This window comes from Osmerus eperlanus, chromosome 26 (assembly GCF_963692335.1).
Source record: "Osmerus eperlanus chromosome 26, fOsmEpe2.1, whole genome shotgun sequence".
In the NCBI taxonomy this organism is placed as follows: domain Eukaryota; kingdom Metazoa; phylum Chordata; class Actinopteri; order Osmeriformes; family Osmeridae; genus Osmerus; species Osmerus eperlanus.
Window position 1 is genome coordinate 8866582 of NC_085043.1, and position 21344 is coordinate 8887925.

The window sequence follows — 21344 nt, forward strand, 5'->3', positions numbered from 1 at the left end:
ACTGGGCCCGGGCCCTCAGAGGAACTCCCTTCTGCGCTGATCACACATGCACAGGCATGTACACACACACACAGGCATGTACACAGGCACACACACACAGGCATGTACACACACACACACACAGGCATGTACACACACACACAGGCATGTACACAGGCACACACACACAGGCATGTACACACACACACACACACACAGGCATGTACACAGGCACACACACACAGGCATGTACACACACTCACAGGCATGTACACACACTCACACAGGCATGTACACACACACACAGGCATGTACACAGGCATTAAACACACACACACAGGCATCTACACACACACACGCACAGGCATGTACACAGGCACACACACACGCTGTCCCACAAGCAAATGAAGTCCAGATGCAGCAGCACAGTGAGTGCTGCTCTGTGACAGTCAGTGACAGTTTGGGCCCTTCTGGTCATACCCCCTAGGTCAGCTGACCAGCACTGCACCAGCTGTCTGGTCAGCGAGACATGCTGTGATCGTGGTGCGTCACCCCCCCCCCCCCCCCCGCCCCCGGCTGCGTCCTCACCTGGCTGCTCCGGAGGGTCGTCAGACACGACCACCAGGGGTCTCGAGGACGTCTTGCTGTTCCTCGTCATCGCCAGGATCACGGCGATGCTGACCGACGTCTCGCCCATGCCGACCGACGGGCAGGTCTGCTCCAGCTGTAAGCACTGCGTGGAGCAAAGCGGAATCAACCAATCAGACCTCTCCACAGAAAGGGAGTCACAAATCCAAGATGACACGGAGATACGTCCATAGAATCACCTCGTATTTAAAACTGTGTACGATCTGGATGTGTAAATCAACTAAGAGTCCGAATATTTATGGAAACAGTATACTTTCGGTCAAAGAAGAAAAAAGTAAAGGTAAAAAAAAAAAGAAGTGATATTGCATTTCTCTATCTTCTCCATCTTAAAACCAACAAGTCCTCTTTTATGTCTGAGCACGGGGAACATTTGGAAGGAAACCCTAGTGTCCCCTCGTTTTGACCCCACTCATAACCAGAAAGCAAACATTCAGCTCTACTGCAATGAGTCAGCACCAGGCCCCTTTAACGGCTCTGACAAGTTGGTTACCGTAAAATACCCCCAGAGCAGCCCAGGGCTACCCCCAGGAGCCAAAACAGAGGTCAAGTGAGCTGAAAGGGTTGCCTGTAGAAGGTTACTAAAGTGTAATGACTTAGCAGAGATGCATAAAGGGCTTGGCGAAGGGAAACCCACACTTGACCTCCTGAACCTTTGTTTTCCTCTACCGATGGCAACGTAGGAAACCTGAAGTAGATTTATGCTTCCTGTTCCTTTATAAAACTTATCAAGACTGTCAGTTGGTTAAGTCCAGCTTGAGTGAGGAGTGCAGACTAAAACACAACGCTCCAAAAGAGTCTGGCCTGGTAAAAATAGCGTAAAATATATATTTACCGTACTACACAGTACACATACGTCATTGTACACCGTACAGATAAATACGTTTTGGAGAGCTAAAGAGGTAGCGCTGTGTGACGTACCACTGGTAGCTGGTGGTTGCTCATGAGCGTCTTGGAGCAGGGGGACATCTCACAGTGGAGGAACAGGAAGGACTCGTTGAACTTGGAGTTGAAGGTGAAACCGAACCTTTTTCGGTCCACCTGGGAGTGAGGGACTTGTGGATAGTACATCACGCTGTCGTCCGTGGGGCAGATGTTCTCGATGAGGAGGTAGTTCGAGGCAATGTTGGGGTTGGAGTCGGGGGAGATGAAGCAGGACTGGATCATGAAGTCCAGGTCTGGATCTGTTCTGGTGGCTACGATCTGAAGACCAAGGGGAGTAGACAAGGAACAGATCAGACTCCACCACAAATATTTGTGGCAGTGCTCCAACTTACAAAAATGCCTTGTGACAGTCTGCAAGCTTGTGTGTGAGGAACACCTTTTTGGCATGAGTCTATGTGCCAGCTGGATGGTGAGAGGACTGCTTTAACAGCAGCGAACAAGAGGCCGGAATGCTATTTAAGTAGTAATGGTCCAAGAATCACAAACCCTGAAGTGGGATTTTACTCAGAACGCCTTTCCATTTTCAGACCACAAGGCACTTCCTTCAGTTATTCCTCTACTCTTGAACAAACTACTCTTGCGCTACCGTACATGTTTTCTAACTGTGGCACACAGCTGTTGAAAAGAAAACACACACACACTCACGCACACACACACACTCACCCACACACACACACACACACACACACACAAACACGAAGGTGGCGCTTTGACGTTTGGGCAGGGACCCCCAAAAAAAAAAAAAAACACGTGAAGCAAACGCAAGCTCTAACCCCCGGAGGGGAGAGAGCAGGGGGTGGAGGGGAGAGAGCAGGGGGTGGAGGGGAGAGAGCAGGGGGTGGAGGGGAGAGAGCAGGGGGTGGGGGGGAGAGAGCAGGGGGTGGAGGGGAGAGAGCAGGGGGTGGGGGGGAGAGAGCAGGGGGTGGAGGGGGGAGAGCAGGGGGTGGGGGGGAGAGAGCAGGGGGTGGGGGGGAGAGAGCAGGGGGTGGAGGGGAGAGAGCAGGGGGTGGGGGGGAGAGAGCAGGGGGTGGGGGGGAGAGAGCAGGGGGTGGAGGGGAGAGAGCAGGGGGTGGAGGGGGGAGAGCAGGGGGTGGGGGGGAGAGAGCAGGGGGAGGAGGGGAGAGAGCAGGGGGTGGAGGGGGGAGAGCAGGGGGTGGAGGGGAGAGAGCAGGGGGTGGAGGGGAGAGAGCAGGGGGTGGGGGGGAGAGAGCAGGGGGTGGGGGGGAGAGAGCAGGGGGTGGAGGGGAGAGAGCAGGGGGTGGAGGGGGGAGAGCAGGGGGTGGAGGGGGGAGAGCAGGGGGTGGGGGGGAGAGAGCAGGGGGTGGAGGGGAGAGAGCAGGGGGTGGAGGGGGGAGAGCAGGGGGTGGAGGGGGGAGAGCAGGGGGTGGGGGGGAGAGAGCAGGGGGTGGAGGGGAGAGAGCAGGGGGTGGAGGGGAGAGAGCAGGGGGTGGGGGGGAGAGAGCAGGGGGTGGGGGGGAGAGAGCAGGGGGTGGAGGGGGGAGAGCAGGGGGTGGGGGGGGGAGAGCAGGGGGTGGAGGGGAGAGAGCAGGGGGTGGAGGGGAGAGAGCAGGGGGTGGGGGGGAGAGAGCAGGGGGTGGAGGGGAGAGAGCAGGGGGTGGGGGGGAGAGAGCAGGGGGTGGGGGGGAGAGAGCAGGGGGTGGGGGGGAGAGAGCAGGGGGTGGAGGGGGGAGAGCAGGGGGTGGAGGGGGGAGGAGAGGGCCAGGACCAGGCCCTGACACACAGAGGGGTCTTTGTAGCCTGCTGGCTCTCTGTCCACACTGTCACTGAAACATCCTCCTCTGATCCCATCATAAATCCTCAGATCAAAGGCCCTCGCACTATGAATCTCAAGCATTTGACACATCCTCCACTGTCTCTTTTAGTACCAGGGTCACTCTGCAGCTACGAGGCAGAATGTATACATGTAAACATCCACAGCAGGGGTGGTGAGATCTCCATATGTGCTGGGACACGTTCAAGGAGAGCGTGATGGAGGTTACGAGTGAGAAATTAGACATCAGCCTTACATCCAGACCAAGAGCAAATATTCCCTGGCCCCGTGGACACCACACGAAGAGATGAAAGCACGACAAAATCTAAGTCCAGACAAAGAGCACACACTGGACGGATTTCTGGGTTGTTTGGACAATGTTTGAATTAAGACAGAATAACAGCTACACACTGATCCTGTAGAAAGACACAGATAGAAAAACATTGCCACATGCACTCCCCAAATGCAATTTTACGATTTAAAAAAGCGGAAAACTGCCCCAACTCCCACGTCTCAAAATCGCACTACACCGTTCCTGCTGTAGATCTGTAAAAACACACAACAAACGATTTGACATTTTGTAAATTCGAAATTCTACAAATGAATTTCATTTACCTCCACAAACACTTCTTGACTTTCATAGACGGTGTAGAAAGCCTGAGGAGCGGGGACGTGGAACTTGTGGTCGTTGTACAGCTCTATGTTGAACCCCACAGCGTTAATGGGTTTGTTCCCAATCTTAGGGAAAGGTCCTGGTTCTTGAGTTTCTTGGGTGTTTCTGTACGTGCAGTTGAACTGGGGAGAGAGGAGGAAACAGCCAACAGCAACATTAACAAGATCCTGACCCTGGATTCCAGAGTCTTCACCCTCAACAACTGTGAGCCAACGTTTCATCACAGCATATCAACTTGGTTACCGGGAAAAGACAGAAGATATGGGGTAATTATGTGGTAAAAGGTATTAAAAGACAAGAGATACAGAATGGTGAGAAATAGCAAAGAGTGTTGGTAGAGAAAGACAAGAGAAGGAAGCTGGAAAGGTGATCCATGGGGATACTTTGAACTTCGACAGGAGAGAAATGCGAGGTCAGGCTAAGTTCAAGAAACAGACATCATGGGGAGACAGTGAGAGTGGTATCTCCTGTTCTTCTAGAAGCCAGATGACTCTTTATTAGCACCAAGGGACTCTGGGAAATGGAGTTTCATCCAGTTGGACACAGTTCAAACAAAAGCATAGATCGGTTGCAGTATCAAGTGTCCTAACCCAAGGCCTGTCATGCTATGTTGACGTCTACATTTGGGAAACAAACAAGCTGAAAGGTGTTACCAGTATAAAGGGCTGGGGATCACGGGGCTCTGTGAAAGATTTGTCCGTCTCTTCTGTGTCTCCAGGATAAACCACATCCCCCGACTCCAAATCATCATCATCTGGAGGTCCACCGCTCCCATCCTTGGGCTCATTTGGACTTATCATGACCTGTGAACCACATAAGATCCTGTTCAGCACACAGCTACGTTATGTGTACCAAAGGCAGAACAGCACACTTTCCCCCGCCACCGACTCCAATTCCTTTCCAATATTTCTCGCTCCAGTCGGGGAGATCAGGGTGTCTGTGAACCAGAGACGTGACTCTGGGAGAATCGTGCAACACCGTAGATGAGGCAAAGTTTAAACGTGGGAAACACACAGGGATTTCAACAGCGGTTCCCGCTAAGGCTGAAACCATAAAAAATAGTTGAAATTTCACCACAGAATGGGATGTCTCCTGGGGTTTTACACAGGGGTCAGAGATGAGTGGGGAGTGGTGTTGAACAATATCGGTTCAGTGAGGTCAGATACTCGAGCACAGCCACTCTGACGACGGCTAACCCTGGCTGGCTGTCCTAAACCTTGGTGACCGGTCACTCTGTCCACTTAATTAAAAGGTTTTATCACAGGATGGAACAAACAACATCCATTAAAAGGGGACAGGACTTTGATGTGCTGGGGCATAGAAAATGAAGATTAATTTGTTTTGAACATCGGGGTTCTGGACCAGCCCCCGTCATCAGCAGCCAAGGGAAGACGCTTGGACGTTTGCCCAGGACTTTCAATCTGTACTGGACTCAAATGTGTTGTTCTAAACATCCTCTCTCAGTGATTTCAATAGCTCGTGTGAGATGGCGATTCTTCATTGCTTGTTAGCGGAGGTACACCATGCATTCCATGTTAATGATGACAACAAAATAGTGAGTTTCCCAAACCGTCCCGGTTTTAGGGTTGTTCCCACAGATTTATTTTCTGAGAAGATAACTTGATGAATGTTGGGCTGAAGTGAGCTCATTCGCTCTCTCTGTCTCTGTCTCTGTCTCTGTCTCTGTCTCTGTCTCTCTCTCTCTCTCTCTCTCTCTCTCTCTCTTGATGAATGTTGGGCTGAAGTGAAGGTGTTTTTACTCACTGAGTTTATGTAGAGCACGACAGGGCTGTGGTGGATTGGGTACATGGTGGTCTGGCAGCCAATCAGGGGAGTCTCCAGGATGTAGTGGGTGGAGTTAACGGTGGCTTTACAAGCCGGGTCTTGAAGAGTGAGGTTGGCGTTGCCAAAACCATTGGCCTGGGAAAATTATTAATGAAAATAAAAAAATAAGGAATTTAGAATTGAAACAAAAGCACACTTATAATCTTTGAAAGACGTGGTCTTACAGAGTAACGAATAACATTATCGTGTCGCTTCATAACATTATGTTTCTATGTGATGTAAGGTTGCAGGAAGAAACACAACCCACAAGATGATCCAACATTTTTAATAATTCATGATTACAGTTTGCGGATTTTTCCATACCGTCATGTAGTTTATTGTGTTCAAGTGCCTGGAGGTAGGCACCAGAAAACAGAAAACAGACTCAGTTTACTGCCAGCTAGTGTCAGTAGAGAGGTCTGCCTTTTCACAACCCAACACAACGAAATCTCAACCGACTAGATGTTCTTCATCAAAGACCACCAAGGGTATTGAGACATTTTTGTCGCGCCGACCAATCGCAGCATCCCATCCTCCCCTCACCTGCAGGCTCTCCTTGGCGATGCTGACCACCATCCTGCTCTCCTCACACTGCACGGCCAGGCCCACGCTCAGGACTCCCTGCTGTTCCTCGGGCTCTTCACCCAGCCAGGGCCGCTCGTCCAGGGAGGGGGGCCGCAGGAAGGGCAGGCCCTGGTCCAGGGAGGGAGGGAAGGGGAAGGGCAGGCTGGAGCGTGGGCCGGCAGACCCGGGTCCTGGGTGGAGGTTGGCATCCCGAAGGATGGAGAGCTCCGGGGGGAACAAGCCTTCGGAAAGGTCCCCCACATCTGGAAGTCACAGGGGCCACCGTTAAAAACCCTCGACGGGGAATGGCAGTTTTACAGGCATGGAAATTGCACGGAGCAGAGATAGTAAAACTAGCCCGCAATTTCACGCCTTTGCCCTTTATGTGGACGGTCAAAATGCGATGGGGTGTGATTCCAGTCATCCAAATTCAGCGAACATCATTTATTTACGGAGGAACATAGCTTGTGATTGCAGAACTGGCGCAACCGATCAACGCTTACAATACAGAGAGTAGAGGTGATCTAGTGTCACTTACCAGCCTCTCTAAGCCGGAGGTTGAAGTGGTTTGCCACAGGGGTGCTGGTGTAGGAGGTGACAGGGCTGTAGCCATGATCCTCTGCCCATCTGATCAGAGCCTGGGACCCAGAGGGCAGGTGGGTCTTGGGCGTTTTGGATACCTCCATCAGTCGGTCTGTGTTGTGGCTCAAGCCCACTGTGTCTGGAGACTGAGACAAAAACAATAGGCCGTTTTTTTTTTACAGCATGCTGATCCAATGTTAGACTGTCTTAGGAGTTTGTGAACGTAGAGCAGAAATAGGTTGCTCGTGTCTTGTCAGCTTTTTCACTGGCAGTGTCAGCAACTGGGGGAAAAAAAGCCTGAAAGTTGGCACACACGGGAAACAATGCGGGCACTTTTTCTTTCAAAGTCTGAGTCGTTTAGCAGAAATCTCTATCTACTGTAGTTCCACTTCCGTCATCTCATGAAATGAGACAGTAAAATGCACCGTGCAGCTTCAAAGTGTTCCGTGACCACAACCCACAAAGAAAGAGACTAAAACACAGTTGTCAGGGAAACAGAGTGAGGAGCGTGGTGTGCGGACATGGCCTGATCAACGCTTGGACACAAAATAAGTGCCGTTTCCCCCATAACTCCTCACTAGTTCCAGACCCTCGTCATCCTAGTACAGGGAGAGAGCTCTAATCCATTCCCACAGTGGCCCTCAAGCAGTTCTGGGGCCTATCCACCTACGGTAGCTAAACTTTGATCTTTCAAAAGCTTTCATATTGCATACATAGCTGACGTTCTCTTGAGGTTCCCCAACACACTGGCTGGTCTCCAAACATAGCTTTCTAGATACACTCACGCATGCAGAGTGTGTCATACAGCATCTGTTAAATGAGTATGAATAAACGCGTGTAGATGAATACATGTGAAACACACTGTAATGAACCCAACAGCACACTTAACCATTTACATTTAGCAGACGCTCTTATCCAGAGAGACTTACAGTAAGTACAGGGACATTCTCCCTGAGGCAAGTAGGGTGAAGTGCCTTGCCCTTACACAACATCATTTTGCACAGCCAGGATTCGACCCAACAACCTTCTGATTAATAGCCCGACTCCCTAACCGCTCATCCATCTGACCCACCATCTATAAAGTGTGAGTGTGAACTAAAGATACAGTCCACGAATGATAACGGAAAACCCCAAGAGCACACGTTGGGTACAGTGCTGCGTAGGATGCAATTTGAAGGACGAAAGAAACAACCTTTCGGAACTGCTGTGCTGAGCTCTTTCACAGGTCTCCGCTTACACACTCCGCCATGTGTTTTCAGTCACCTCCCCCCACACACACTGCCGTTAGCGTAGCTAGCGTAGCTAGCGTAGCTTCCCGGAGCACGGCTGACCTGATTGATTCAGTGCAGAACAGTAACGGGGGCAGCTGTACAAACAGGCTGGGCCCCGGCCGCCTGCCCGCCCGGGTAGAAGTGCAGCGTCATTCGTGGCACCCTTCCCTTCCAGGAGGATCAGCCTTTCAGAGTGTGGGAACCCCAGGCGCCCAGCTCAACTCCTCAGAGGTCAACACGGAACTGACGCCTGGGGGTAGGGAGGTACTGTGAGAATATACACTCCCAGGGATATGTGGGCTAATGGGTTTGGATCAAAGGTAGCTTCGGTATCTCTATGGTTACAGGGAAAACATTCTTAATGTCCACTTGAAGGTTTGACAGGCCAGTTTCAGAGCAGGAACCCCTCTCATCCGTTCCTATGAAGATGAGTGGCCTGTAGGAGTTTTGAACAAACACATTATCCAACGTCGCGAAGACGGAACTTAACATTCCATCTTCAGCACAAATACGGTCATTGGACTGTTTCCAATTTCCCATCAGCGTAAAACCAAACGATTCCCCCTGAGTGTGTCTTGTATTCTGGCAGTTAGTGTTTGCCTTTCAAACACTTAAAGCTCTAATAAAACGGTTGTTCGTATGACGTTGTCAGTCTGACCAAAAATGTAACACTTTTCCAGTTGAAGATATACGCAGGCCAGACAACATTCTACAGGGAGAGCTTGGGGCCAACAATGCTAATAATTTATGATGTGAAGCATGGCAAACAGGCCAGGGTATTCTCATAATAAAAACCAATGGGTATTCTGTAAGTTTATAAGCTTCTCATTCCGAAATCTACCCAACTCGCTCCACAATGAATACCGCTGGAGTGGTAAAGATTAATTTTCACAGTTCATCTCTGAAATTCCCTCCCTCCCCACCATCCCTCCCAAACAGACACCAGGTGGCACTTCAACAGGCCTCCGATTTTGACAAACATATCGGTCAGCGCAACAGAGAGGCCATCTTGTCTGTCATATGTTGTGACATGACTTCTGCGTGTCGCCCGTCACCATCATCGCCATGGACACGCGTGAGCCAACAATAACCCCTGCCTTCTCCTTACTAGGAAATACGAGCATTTATTCAGAAGGAAATGTATCGGAGAGGGTGTCTCTGCCGCGTTTGTAACTTACCACCACGTCCAGCTTGCCTATGACGTTGTGGGCCTTGATCACCCAGTTGACGGACCTGTCACACTTGAGCAGGAGGACGATGTCGCGATGCAGCGGCAAGTCCGGCTCCAGGGGACGCAGGTCCACCGTCACATCCACCTGGAAGGCACTGGGAAAGAGAGAGAGGGGAGGGAGAGACAGAGAGAGAGAGGGGGGGAGGGGGAAAGAGAGAGAGAGGGAGGGAGGGAGGGAGGGGAGAGAGAGACAGAGAGAGAGAGAGAGAGAGAGAGAAGAAGAGGGAGAGAGAGAGGGGGGGAGAGAGAGAGAGAGAGAGAGAGAGAGAGAGAGAGAGAGAGAGAGAGAGAGAGAGAGAGAGAGAGAGAGAGAGAGAGAGAGAGAGAGAGAGAGAGAGAAAGAAAGAAAGAAGAGAGTGAAAGAAGAGAGAGAAGAGATAGAAGAGGAGAGAAGGGTTAGCCAAGGGGGCCATAAGAATTTGAGAAGGTCCAATACACACAGAATTAACATGCCTCCTCTGTCTGGCCAACTGATTAAAAAACTGGACATGATCCCAGGAAGAGGACATGTGCATTGCAGACCACATAGCAGTATGGTGAAACACATCATGGCTGCCACATTCCCGTATTTCTTGGGCTCTGTTGCATATACAGAGTTACGGCTCCGGCGGGAGGATGAGGCCATTACCTGGCATCCTGGGAACAGTGACTCAAGTTGGAAATACAGCAACTGAACACCATGCGGTCAACATGACCCCCCCCCCCCCCCCCACAGTATCTCTCTCTGTATCCAAAACAAACTCCAATGAGGCCAGCAAAGAGCTTCTTCACCTCTAACAAATGTCTACCCTCATCTTGGGTCAGAGATTTGGTCGGATTAGGTTCTGGCTCCTCACCTGCTGGAGTTTGGAGCTTGGAGCTCGATGATGTGGACCTCCTTGTCTGGGTCGGGCCCAGAGAGAATACAGCCCTTGGAGGGCTGAGGCTCCATGTAGACAGCCAGGTAGTTCAGAGACAGGAAGTTCTTGTCAATCTTGCAGGTGTCAGGAAACACAGGATCTGAAAGAGGATTGATGTCTCGAATTAATGTCGGTCACAACTACTCATTTAAGAATTCACTTTTGTTTTTCTCAACTCACTCTCTGTTCACTTGGAAACCCTAGATCACATATTTAGACAGAACACTGAGTAAACTGTTGTAAAATTCTACCATCTTTTTCATTTCAATATTCACCAACTGCCAACACAATCTGATGTCTTGTAGGGAACATGAAACGTTTAGCCCGCCTCTCCTTGGTTGGAGAAAACAGAAGACAGATGCTTCCTTATTTGGTCTCGGACATAGCGGTTCTGAGAACATAAACTAAACGGTTGGTACCTTCTACTGTACATAGGACCCCTCACAGCCCTTTGAAGAGCTGAGGAGAGGGTCTGCCCACAAGCCTGGTAGGACACCAAGCGGAAGTCTGTCGAGCCTCATGAAAAAGCCCAAGACAGGACAGCGACTGGAAAGCTCGGCTTCTCTCGCTGAGGTAAACATGGCACGTTGGTGCTGCTCCAAACCGCAGGCGCTAATGACAGAGGCCGAACACTTTCAGGCTAAGCAACCTCTCTGTTCTCCAACGCGACGGACAACACGAGGCCCACATACCTGGCAGTAAAACATCCATTACGCCTCTCCGCGCATTCTGCGGTTTCTTTCCTCGCAGCGAAAGACGCTCATAAAAAAAAGAGAAGGAGAGGTGTTCCCTCTGATGGTTGACATATTACGAGGTAGGACGTTGTGTCTGTATGGTTTATAAAAGACTAAGAGGGAGTGAAGCACTACGCGAGCTTGATTTAAACACGTGTTTGGAACAGTCATCCGCACCCCAGAGGAATGCCCAGTGCTTCTTCCTTCAGATCAAACAGCATCTCTCTCTCCCTGCTGGAGAGCTTGGAGAGGCTCCTCTGTCTGGTTCAGCTCACCCCTGACAGTTTCCACCCACAGTTATCACAGCGCGGAACACATTTGCTAAACCCATTAATGCCTTCGAAAGTTTACTACAAACTTTGCTCAAGCATGGCCTTCGGAAGGGAGTCAGAAGGCTGAGCGGTTATGGAATCGGGCTACTAATCAGAAAGTTGCCGGTTCGATTTCTGGCCGTGCGAAAATGACGTTGTGTCCTTGGGAAAGGCACTTCACCCTTCTTGCCTCGGGGGAATGTCCCTGTACTTACTGTAAGTCGCTCTGGATAAGAGCGTCTGCTAAATGACTAAATGTAGAAGCAGTCCGAAGGTAGAGAGAGAGCAGAAGAAAAACTTTTAAATGTATGAATTTAGTCATTTACAGTAAGTACAGGGACATTCCCCCTGAGGCAAGTAGGGTGAAGTGCCTTGCCCAAGGATACAACGTCATTTTTTAGCACTGCCGGGAATCGAACCAGCGACCTTCTCATTACTTGCCCGATCCTTTAACCGCTCAGCCACCTGACTCCCTTAATGTATGAATTTCACGTTGTGTATTTTTGGTGTGGTATTTGAACTCTCATTCCTCTTTTTACACATCGCACTGCAGTGTGCGTTCTCTGAGGATATGCCTGGCGATAGGCCCACACACACGCTAACAATCAGAGGAGCACTTGCACAAATTTGAAAGGCATTTCCAACAGTCACCTCTTCCAATTCCACTAGATTTTCCACACGGCCAAGGAAAAAAGGGAAACTAGCCGATTTGAAGTACAAATAAATAAATAAATAATAGAAGCGTTTGAAAGGAATCCTCGTGTTTTTTTAAAAAGGAACCGAAAGCTAGCCAGAGGAACCAGCTGGAACCTGTGCTTCTCTGGGACGGCCTTATTACTTCTGGGCCCAGCAACACCAGAGGTTGTCAATGGGCTCCACTGAGAATGAATCAGCACAGGTAGAGCAGTGATCGGGGTTACAGAGGTAAGGTCGATCGAAGGCAGCAAAAATATACAGTGTGCAGAAGGTGTGAAGTAGAAAACAACACAGATTCAAAGGCAACACAAAAATGTTGGGGTCGAACAAACCTCCTTGGTATAGCACCGTACCCCGCAGGCCAACGTTAGTGGCAGATTCAACGTTGGAATTGCCATTGGCCATTGGCGAGGTTTGGTTTTTTAAGACATTGAAAAAATATATGTTTTTATTTTAATTTTATGGCTCCTGAAGTGGTCTGGAGCCGTTGGCCGAACATTATGTTGAGATGCTTCAGATTAAATTGGGGAACTACTTTGAGGCCTGCAGCAACAACACCTCAAATCCTCTCAGAGAAACCTCACCTTCTCCCACTTTGATGCAGACTTCCTGGGCGATCTTCAGCTCGCAGAAGGAGGTCACCGCTCTGTACTTCTTACGGGCCCAGGTAAGAAGGTGCTCGTTGCCATGAGGAAGGTTCTCCTTTTGGACCGCACAGTTGAGGGAAAAGTTTCCTGGCAGGAAGTGGACGGCCGAGCCTTGGGATACCTGGAAGGAGAGAAAGAGAGAGAGAGAGAGAGAGAGAGAGAGAGAGAGAGAGAGAGAGAGAGAGAGAGAGAGAGAGAGAGAGAGAGAGAGAGAGAGAGAGAGGTTGACACACAGTATATCAGTAGAGACAGGGAAGAATATAAATTATCCTTATATCTCCTGTCCATTGCTACAGGAGGTGAGAAGGCTTGAGGCAGGAGTTCCACATATCTCTACAAAATGACTGTTAAAAGTTACTGTCGGAACTTCTGTTGTGGCAGGGATGTGATAGAACAACTTAAATATAAAGCATATATTTATTGCTAAATACAATCCCCTAGGCCACAATTTAAAGAATCACAGTTCTTGGGACAAATACTGTGATTCTTATGATGATTATCACGTTTTATGGCATTTTCAGTTTCCATTTAAAACAACATTAATCTCTCTTATTCTTATATTAATGACTAAAACTGGTGCAGATGGTAGCAGTAGGTTGACCTAAATAGTAAACCTGGGATGATTTACAGTTCAGTGGCAGTTTTTTTTCTTTTTGACTCATGAAGTGAGTTTTTAAGGCTTCTTGCCTACAATGACTTCTTTGTTGATAAAGATGTGCACATAAAACTCAACGTTGTATTGATATGCTCGTCCACTTTTACGGAGAAAGACATTTGAGACCGTAAAACTCAGATCTGCAGGCAACCCCCCGAAAAAAAAGACCAGACCTTTCCAAAATGAAACCTCCTATCTAAACTCTGCCAAAACTCATCCTTCACACTCGTCTCCAATCCGTTTTCTCTCGAAACGTGGTCTCCGTATTTTCACACATGGTCTTCTTACACAATGAGGTGTCTGGTTTCTACTGTTTATATAATGTGTTATTGTGCGTCATCACAAGTGTGCAGGGGCTTTCTCAAAATGGCTGCAGATGGAGGAGACTGGGGGAGGGATGTCTTACAATAAAACAGACGCGCACAAACACACACACACACACACGCACACACACACACGCAAACACACACACTCACACACACACAAACACACTACAAGGGCAAAATAGCCCACTGATAATTCAGTCAGTTGTGAGTTTTTCCAGTCTCCAGCAATTTGATCAGCTGGTCCCATGTCACAGGACATTCTGTCCAGTCATACAGTAAGACAAGAACTTTACTATGTAACCACCATTACGAGGCCCCCAAATAATTAAATGTATGTTTTGGTTTGCATGGTCTGCAGGATCTGCATGGGTTGCACTGTTGAAATGATGGGAGTCGATGAGTATGTGTAGATGATAAGTAAGATCTCCGATCGAATGTATCAACTGTTTTTTAATTAAAAGATCATGAAGAATTTTCAAGACGCATGAGAGGTTTGCATCGGTAACCAGATGGGACTTACAGTACCAGAGCACAAACCCAGCTGTGAAACACACAGTGTCAGGAAAAAAAAAAGAAGAAGAAATAAAATAAAATATATGTATATGAAGTGCTGATTTGCTTTTTGGCAGGCTGAGTCGGCGTGGCTGGGTGCAGGAAGAGGAGACCACCCTTTTTGGCTCCTAATGGAGCTGGAACCATATGCTTCATTTCAGAGAGATAAACATTCGCATGTGCAGAAAAACGTAGCGTATGATTCAGTGAGTCCCAGCACCAGTCTAGACAGCCTACCTCATTATATTTCCATGCTTGTTTTTCTTATTCCCCAGGTATCCTATCTGTATGCACTGGAGGGCCAGCTGTGATGTGCTGGCAGGCCCAATTAAAACATTAAATCATAACACTTAGCTGTGGGAGTCTCTGGACCATCTCACCGTGGTGCATGTGGATTCAGACGAAGGTCGTCTCCAAACTGTAGGTGTGTTTGCGTGACGAAAGGGAGTCATATCTCTCCCGTTGGGGGGGATTGGCAGTTTGATACGAACCGGATTAATCCCGTCTGCGCAGTGCGTAACATCTGCCTGACCGCTGGCCGCTCCTCTTATTGTTCCTGGCGTTGTCACCCGCCGTCGTAAACACAGCCGGCGGGAGACGGACACTATTGAAGAATTCAGGTCGCCGCACATTTTTATTTTTAGCTGTTGTATTTCCTACGGTGAGGAAGAGACGTCAAGGTCAGAGGAAAGATGTTGTTATGCGCTTGGCCGTGCACGGCATACGCGACTGAGCTGCGGTCCCCCGAGCAGGAGAGGAAGGGGGTGTGGCTGGAGATCCTTCTCGAAACGTTGCCAACCTCTGCAGAGTTTATCAATTTAATTGCGGCAATACGACTGTAATTAGTCTCAAAGAATTAGAGGGGGAAAGCCTTGAGAAACCAAATGAGCTCCAGGCTTTCCAGAGCGTTGTAAACCTCAGGAATTTTAAACAGGAATTTGAAAGCAAGGAACCGACTCGAAGGCTCTCCATGCCTACACTACCTCTTTCTCTAGGCAAGACTCATCCCTGTAGCTCTTGCTAAACAGAGAGAAAAGACACAAAATGGTTCTCAGACAATGATTAAGTGATGTCTAAAGTAATTAATGTGAAGCAGTCTGGGAAACATAACCGTTCGAAAAACCCTTTAAGGGATTGTCACTGTCATGATTATCCTTGCGTTGTTATTTCTATCTAAACCCATTTTAAACCCTCTTAAGGCCACAAGAGGGTCCTCGGAGGTTAAGGTACAGAGGGTCTTAACCTTAAACATATAAATTAATGGTGTTTATCTGCTTTCTGGTAACCCGACACTGCAGACAGAGATTAGCCCTGGACTTGTTTCACCAAATGAGCTAATGCCCCGAGTTTAGCTAACGCCAGCGGACCAGGCCTCAATCTAGGCACGAGGCCGCAGAGGCGTAAGCAGAAGGAAAATCGCCAAGCAAAGTAAGCACTATAATGAACATAAAAATTTGCTCTAATTAGCATTACACTCGCCAGGCCACAGTCATGGAGATGGTGTTTAAGGGTAATCAACGTAAATGAGGAGAGGCATGAACCTGTTTGGCAAAAAGAAAAAAAAACAAGACCAGTTTGGCAATAAAAACTGGTAGAAACTTTGAGCCGAACGTAAAGAAAGAAATAGGATCGCACCTTTCCAAACAATTAGACGTATTCGCTCAATATAGCAATATCCTTACTGCAATATAAACCCTCAACCCTCGAGAGAGAGAGAGATAGGGGAGAGAGAAAGAAAGAGAGAGAGAAAGTGAGAGAGAGAAAGTGAGAGAGAGAAAACAATAACATTTGCTGCCCAGTACTCTGCACAGTCTATGTCTTTTTAAAGGCATATTTCATTGTGGTTTTGTGGCATTTCTGCCTATGAGTGTCTCCACATCACTGCCACATGTGCAGCTCAGGCCAAGACGTCGTACCAAAGGATTTATATCACTTCTGATTGGCTGCAAAACTCCATTCTAAACACCCAAGCTCACTAAACAACCAAAGCTTGGAAAAAAGAAGACTGCTATGTTTGGTAATGACAAGGTATTCAACACACTGAGGTGTCAGAGAGGGTGTAGAGAGATGTTCTGGAGATATGAATATGAGGAGTTATTTTTGAGGGGGGATTTGATCCGCCATCTCTCTTTGAGCTAATCAAGCGTCTGGCAGAGGATGCGTGTTCCTGCGAGCTGGCAGGGGCGCGATGTGTGGAAAACAACACCATCTGTCTCAGCGCCATCCTCCACCTTCGTCGCCATCCAAAATCCAATACTGGGCTGGCCATGGTTTCAATTAACAATCAGAGATGGAGGGAGAGAGGGAGAGGGAGAGAGAGATAGACAGAGAGAGAGAGAGAGAGAGAGAGAGAGAGAGAGAGAGAGAGAGAGAGAGAGAGGGAAGGAAGGAGAGGTGGAAGGAGGGTAACAGAAACTCAATCCAAATCCAAAGCAATAAAAGAAAGAATAGAGAGAAAAAGCATGACTTGGCAAACCGAAAAAGCAACAAATTCAGAGAGCGAAACTTAACGATGTTACACCATCAAAAGACTTTTCCAAGACTTTCTAGATCAAGCTATTCAAGGCTGGCACGAGAACCCAGCAAAACATGTTCTCCATAAAAGTCCAAATCGGATTCTCCTGGGACATAATCCCCTCCTGAATAGTGATTGTCCCCGTAGCGAGATTTGACAAGATATTTGTGTCCATCTTTCATTTCATGTTAGACTAATGTTTTTCATTGCCAGCACTGATTGACAGGGACTGGAGCAAGTGCATGTTTTACAACAAAATATCTGGATTCCCGGATTTTCAACGTAAGAAGAGTCTAGCGGGGCCAACAGCAATAGTGTTCCCCAGCTCTGAAGCACTTCCAGACAGTACATCTGTGTCTGCAGACCCGGGAGAACCGGGACCAGGAAACAAGGCCTGGCAGCACTGATTCAGGGCCCAATTTGCCCCAGGAAACAGCTTCTCCAACTGAGATCCAGAGAGCGAGAGAGTCCAGGCTGGTTGGACTGGATCTGAGGCGTTAAGACTTACAAACCAACCCTATTGACTTTGTTACTATATATATCAGCGTCACAACCTCCTCTTAGCTCTCTGGATGAGGAATGAGTGCAGATGGGCAGGACTCGGCACAAACCCCCCCCCCTCGCCCACCCCTCCCCCCCTCCCCCCCACCCCCCCTCCCTCACCTCTACACAACACCAGGAGTCATGCTGTGGGAAGACCGCAGGTCATTCTCTGTTTGACTCTGATGAATGCAGTTGGTCTCAGCAGGGGAGAGGACAGAAAGGGGAGGTGCTGATGGCGTGCGGGGGGGGGGGATCTCTGCGTCCTGTCTTCCAGCTGGTCCGTCTTTCTGGGCTTTGTTTGGGCTTCGCGGAGGCACGTTAAAGAGCCCCCCCCCCCGCAGCAGGGAGAACCTGAGCTGAGGCGCCACCGCTTGGGGTCCAGTGCCGGCCGTGTGCCGCCGGCAGGGCGGAGAACAGCTCACTCTACACCCTGCTGGAGGGCCCTGTGCTGTCAATCAAACACCAAATACTTACCTATACGAAATCGGCGCCACGCAGAGACACCACGGTTAGCAGACTACACTAAATCTCGCTACCAGGGGGAACGTATATGTAACTAGAGTCCAGTGAATAGCCTCATATGGTTGTCTCTGAAGATGAAACATACATTTAAATGCATTTTCTATACATTGTTATTTTTATTTTTGCGTGGCACTCGAGTGTGCCTAAATAGTCAGCCTGTCTGCAGGAGACATCTAGGCCTTCAGATTTACTCTGGGAAAGCAGAATGTCGTCTCACATGTCCAACAACATTACAGCTCAGTTTGTGTCGTACTGTCGGCCTCAGAGCTGTTGTCAGCTGGGTTATGTCTGGCACCGGTGACAAGGGGAGGCATTTACAACGGCGTTGACCTGCTAATGGATCCTTAGAGACACCCTAAGTAATCGCTCCAGCGAATTACAGCTCTAAAAACATAAGCAGTCTAGATGCACATTTGTCAAAAGGAAATTGATCCTTTTTTTTCCCCATTTGACATCATAACATTTCCGCTTAGCACAGGAAATAACCACATTTAAAGCGCCGTTCGGTATGCGGCTTCTATCGAGATGGGTATCCACAGAGCAATGTGAAACCTAGGGAGTCAGATGGCTGAGCGGTGAGGGAGTCGGGCTAGTAATCTGAAGGTTGCCAGTTCGATTCCCGGCCGTGTCAATTGACGTTGTGTCCTTGGGCAAGGCACTTCACCCTACTTGCCTCGGGGGAATGTCCCTGTACTTACTGTAAGTCGCTCTGGATAAGAGCGTCTGCTAAATGACTAAATGTAAATGTAAACCTAAGTAGTTGACACAGAGGTAGACTGAGGTTGAGGCTCCAGACATGGCTGAAATTGGTCCTCACAGCTCATGCACTGGGAAGGACAAATGCATGGCCACAGTAATCCCTCTCAATACAAAGGTGCTGATAGAGATACAGTAGGTCTTCTTGTCGAGAAAGATCCGGTTTCAGCTAAGCCACTGAGTCAAATGGTTGAGAGTGTGGATTTTTTTGCAGACCTTTGTGAACTCTCGAGGTAATGGTGCCTCGATAAGCGTCGTGGGAAATGTGTGTTGCATGAATGTTCATCTGCATTCGGCATCTTATAGCCTGAAACTTTCATGGCAGGATGTTTTGCATGTGGGGGATAAGCGAAAAAACACATCGCCACATATGGAAATGATAGAAGCATCCTTTGCTACGTTCTTTGCGGAATGCCGTGGCGTTAACGCACATTTGAAAATGATTACTGGAAGGAAGCCTCAGCAGCATAGCTTCACCAAAACCCGGATGGCAAGGTCGAAAACAAATACAAATAAGAATCCTGGCTTACACAGTAGCATGTTTCAGTTAAGCCATGGTTGCCTCTAGGTCTGCGATGCCCGCAATTTTCTCATGTGATACAGCGTCCCAGGCCTGGAGAACCGGGGCTAGCCCATTTTCATTTTCTCATTAAGTCTCCAAGTCAAACCCTGGTATCTTTACTAAATATGGCTGGGTTGTCCGGGGGGGAGGGGGGGTGGCCTCCTCCACCACTCTCACCCCACTTAACCGGTGTCCTTCCTCTTCCTCTGTCCCTCTGGTTGGCTCTTTGAGATGCGGGGGACGGGATACATCCAGGATGATTTGTAGCTCCGCCCAGTCATCGACATGATCATTCGGGAGAAGGATGGAGGCTGTGAGGGAAGTAACCCCGTAGCACTGTTTAACCGAGGCTCTGAATAACAATAACGTCGTTAGGGAGTCCAGTGCCAACATAGCTGATCTCACTGCCCACTTTATCTTCTTGTATAAATATGCCTCATCCCAAACTGGAGGCTGAGGCGTAGGAGGAGGAGTTCCGCCTCGCAGAGCTCTACGCGACACCAGCTTGGCAGAGCCGCTCCGATACACAAACACATCTACGAAAACAGACCTTTACACATCCCCCCCTCGTTTTTTTGGCACGCCTCCAAACCTCTCCCTTAACGACCTGCGGGCTCGACCTCTCCGGTGTCTACAAGCTGGTGCTTTCCCCCATCATCAGCGTTTTGTTTGTCGCCGTCCATGAGAGCTCGACTGTAGAGAGAGCGGGATCTGTGTGTGCGAGGAAGCAGCAGCAGCCAAGGCAAACCACCACCGCTGCACCCCTAACTACTGCCATGGAAATAAACGTCTCGCCACAATGGCACGTGGGAGTGTGTGTGGTTGTTGTGGAACACGGCAGGGCAGACCAGCCTTCGTCTGGCGAAGGAGGAGGAGGAGGAGGAAAGCCTGTTTGGGGACACGGATGGATTTCCTTCGCAAGACGATAGCTTTTTTCAATTTTTATACATCACTGAAAAAAGACCTCGCCTGAGCTCTAATAAAGCTGCTCTGGAACAAACAAACAAACAAACAAACAAACAAACAGGGTTCGGGGGGCCTCGGCAGAGCCGCACTCACATGGAAGGTGTGTTTGACGCCCAGGGCGAGTTTCTCCGTCTTGACGTCCCAGACGACGGGCTGAGGGGAGTTCAGCACGAAGGCGAGGGGCTTCTGGTGGACCAGCAGAGACTGGATGGGCTTCAGATTCAGCTCCACCTGCGGAAGAGAGAGAGCAGAAGAAGAACGTTCAGCAGGGCGTCGCAGCCGTCTGCACCACCCGGCGCACGGGCCGGGCCGGTGCGAGGACAACAGACGGGGTTGGAGGAGAGCGGAGCCGAGGGGCCGGGTTAACAGAGCTCAAGGGGGGCCCCACCAAACACATTAACAAGTCAACACAGGGTCAGCTACAAGAGGATAAAAACACTCATGTTCCAGTTAGCTTCCTTGCGCTAACGTTGTAGCCGCTACGCGGGCCTTTCAATGTTATCAAACCACGGCGGGAAAACACTCTCGACTGTTCTTGCGTAATTGCAGAGCTATAAAGTCGGAGACCGTCGTTCCTTATCAGACTCTCGGTTGTTTACGCGCTCACTTTGGCGATAATCTCGCAATGACGACGGGCTGTGTTTTTCCTCTCCCTGGAAGGCAGTGTGGTCTCAGCGGTATCTGAACCTTCACACACTGGGGTCTTTGTTAGCGCAGAGACAAGTAACGAGAGAGTCTCTGTTAGTCTCCCCACAGCGTGCAGTCACGTCTTGTGTGCTCACACTGTCATTAAAAGTGATTTTAGCCGTCTGTTAGTGACAGGGGGGGGGAAGTGACCCCCACCATCCCCCTTTTGGGAGCACTGTTGTTGTACATCAGGCTCCAGTACTGGCTCTGGCTGGGCCCTGTGGACCACATCTTGCTGGCTGATTTAGGGCCTGGAATTGCACTGAACCCGAACCCCTGCTGAAGAAGTATCTGGAGTTAGCCCCCCACATCCCCAACCAACTTTACAAATAGGCGCAACTTCATCACAGTTTAGACATTAGGTGCTTCGCTATCCGACTGTCAGCCTCTGTCAGATAACAGGGTTCCATAACCTGGGGCTAAATACAGGTCAGGCTACATTCTCACATAATTAAATTTTCAGGTGAAATAAAAACAATTGATGGAGA

General features: G+C 49.2%; 1 protein-coding gene across 1 annotated transcript in view; it reads right to left on the bottom strand.

Moving 5' to 3' along the window:
- tgfbr3 (transforming growth factor, beta receptor III) overlaps positions 1-21344 on the bottom strand; it is a 70699-nt gene that overhangs the window by 21797 nt on the left and 27558 nt on the right. Inside the window, exons 4-15 of the mRNA XM_062452259.1 lie at positions 20263-20400; positions 12710-12893; positions 10322-10484; positions 9433-9580; positions 6940-7129; positions 6381-6664; positions 5778-5933; positions 4667-4816; positions 3956-4135; positions 1546-1827; positions 568-712; positions 3-36 (exon numbers count right to left, since the gene is read on the bottom strand). Of these exons, the coding sequence (XP_062308243.1) occupies positions 3-36; positions 568-712; positions 1546-1827; positions 3956-4135; positions 4667-4816; positions 5778-5933; positions 6381-6664; positions 6940-7129; positions 9433-9580; positions 10322-10484; positions 12710-12893; positions 20263-20400 (2054 nt within the window). The remainder of the gene's footprint in view (positions 1-2; positions 37-567; positions 713-1545; positions 1828-3955; positions 4136-4666; positions 4817-5777; positions 5934-6380; positions 6665-6939; positions 7130-9432; positions 9581-10321; positions 10485-12709; positions 12894-20262; positions 20401-21344) is intronic.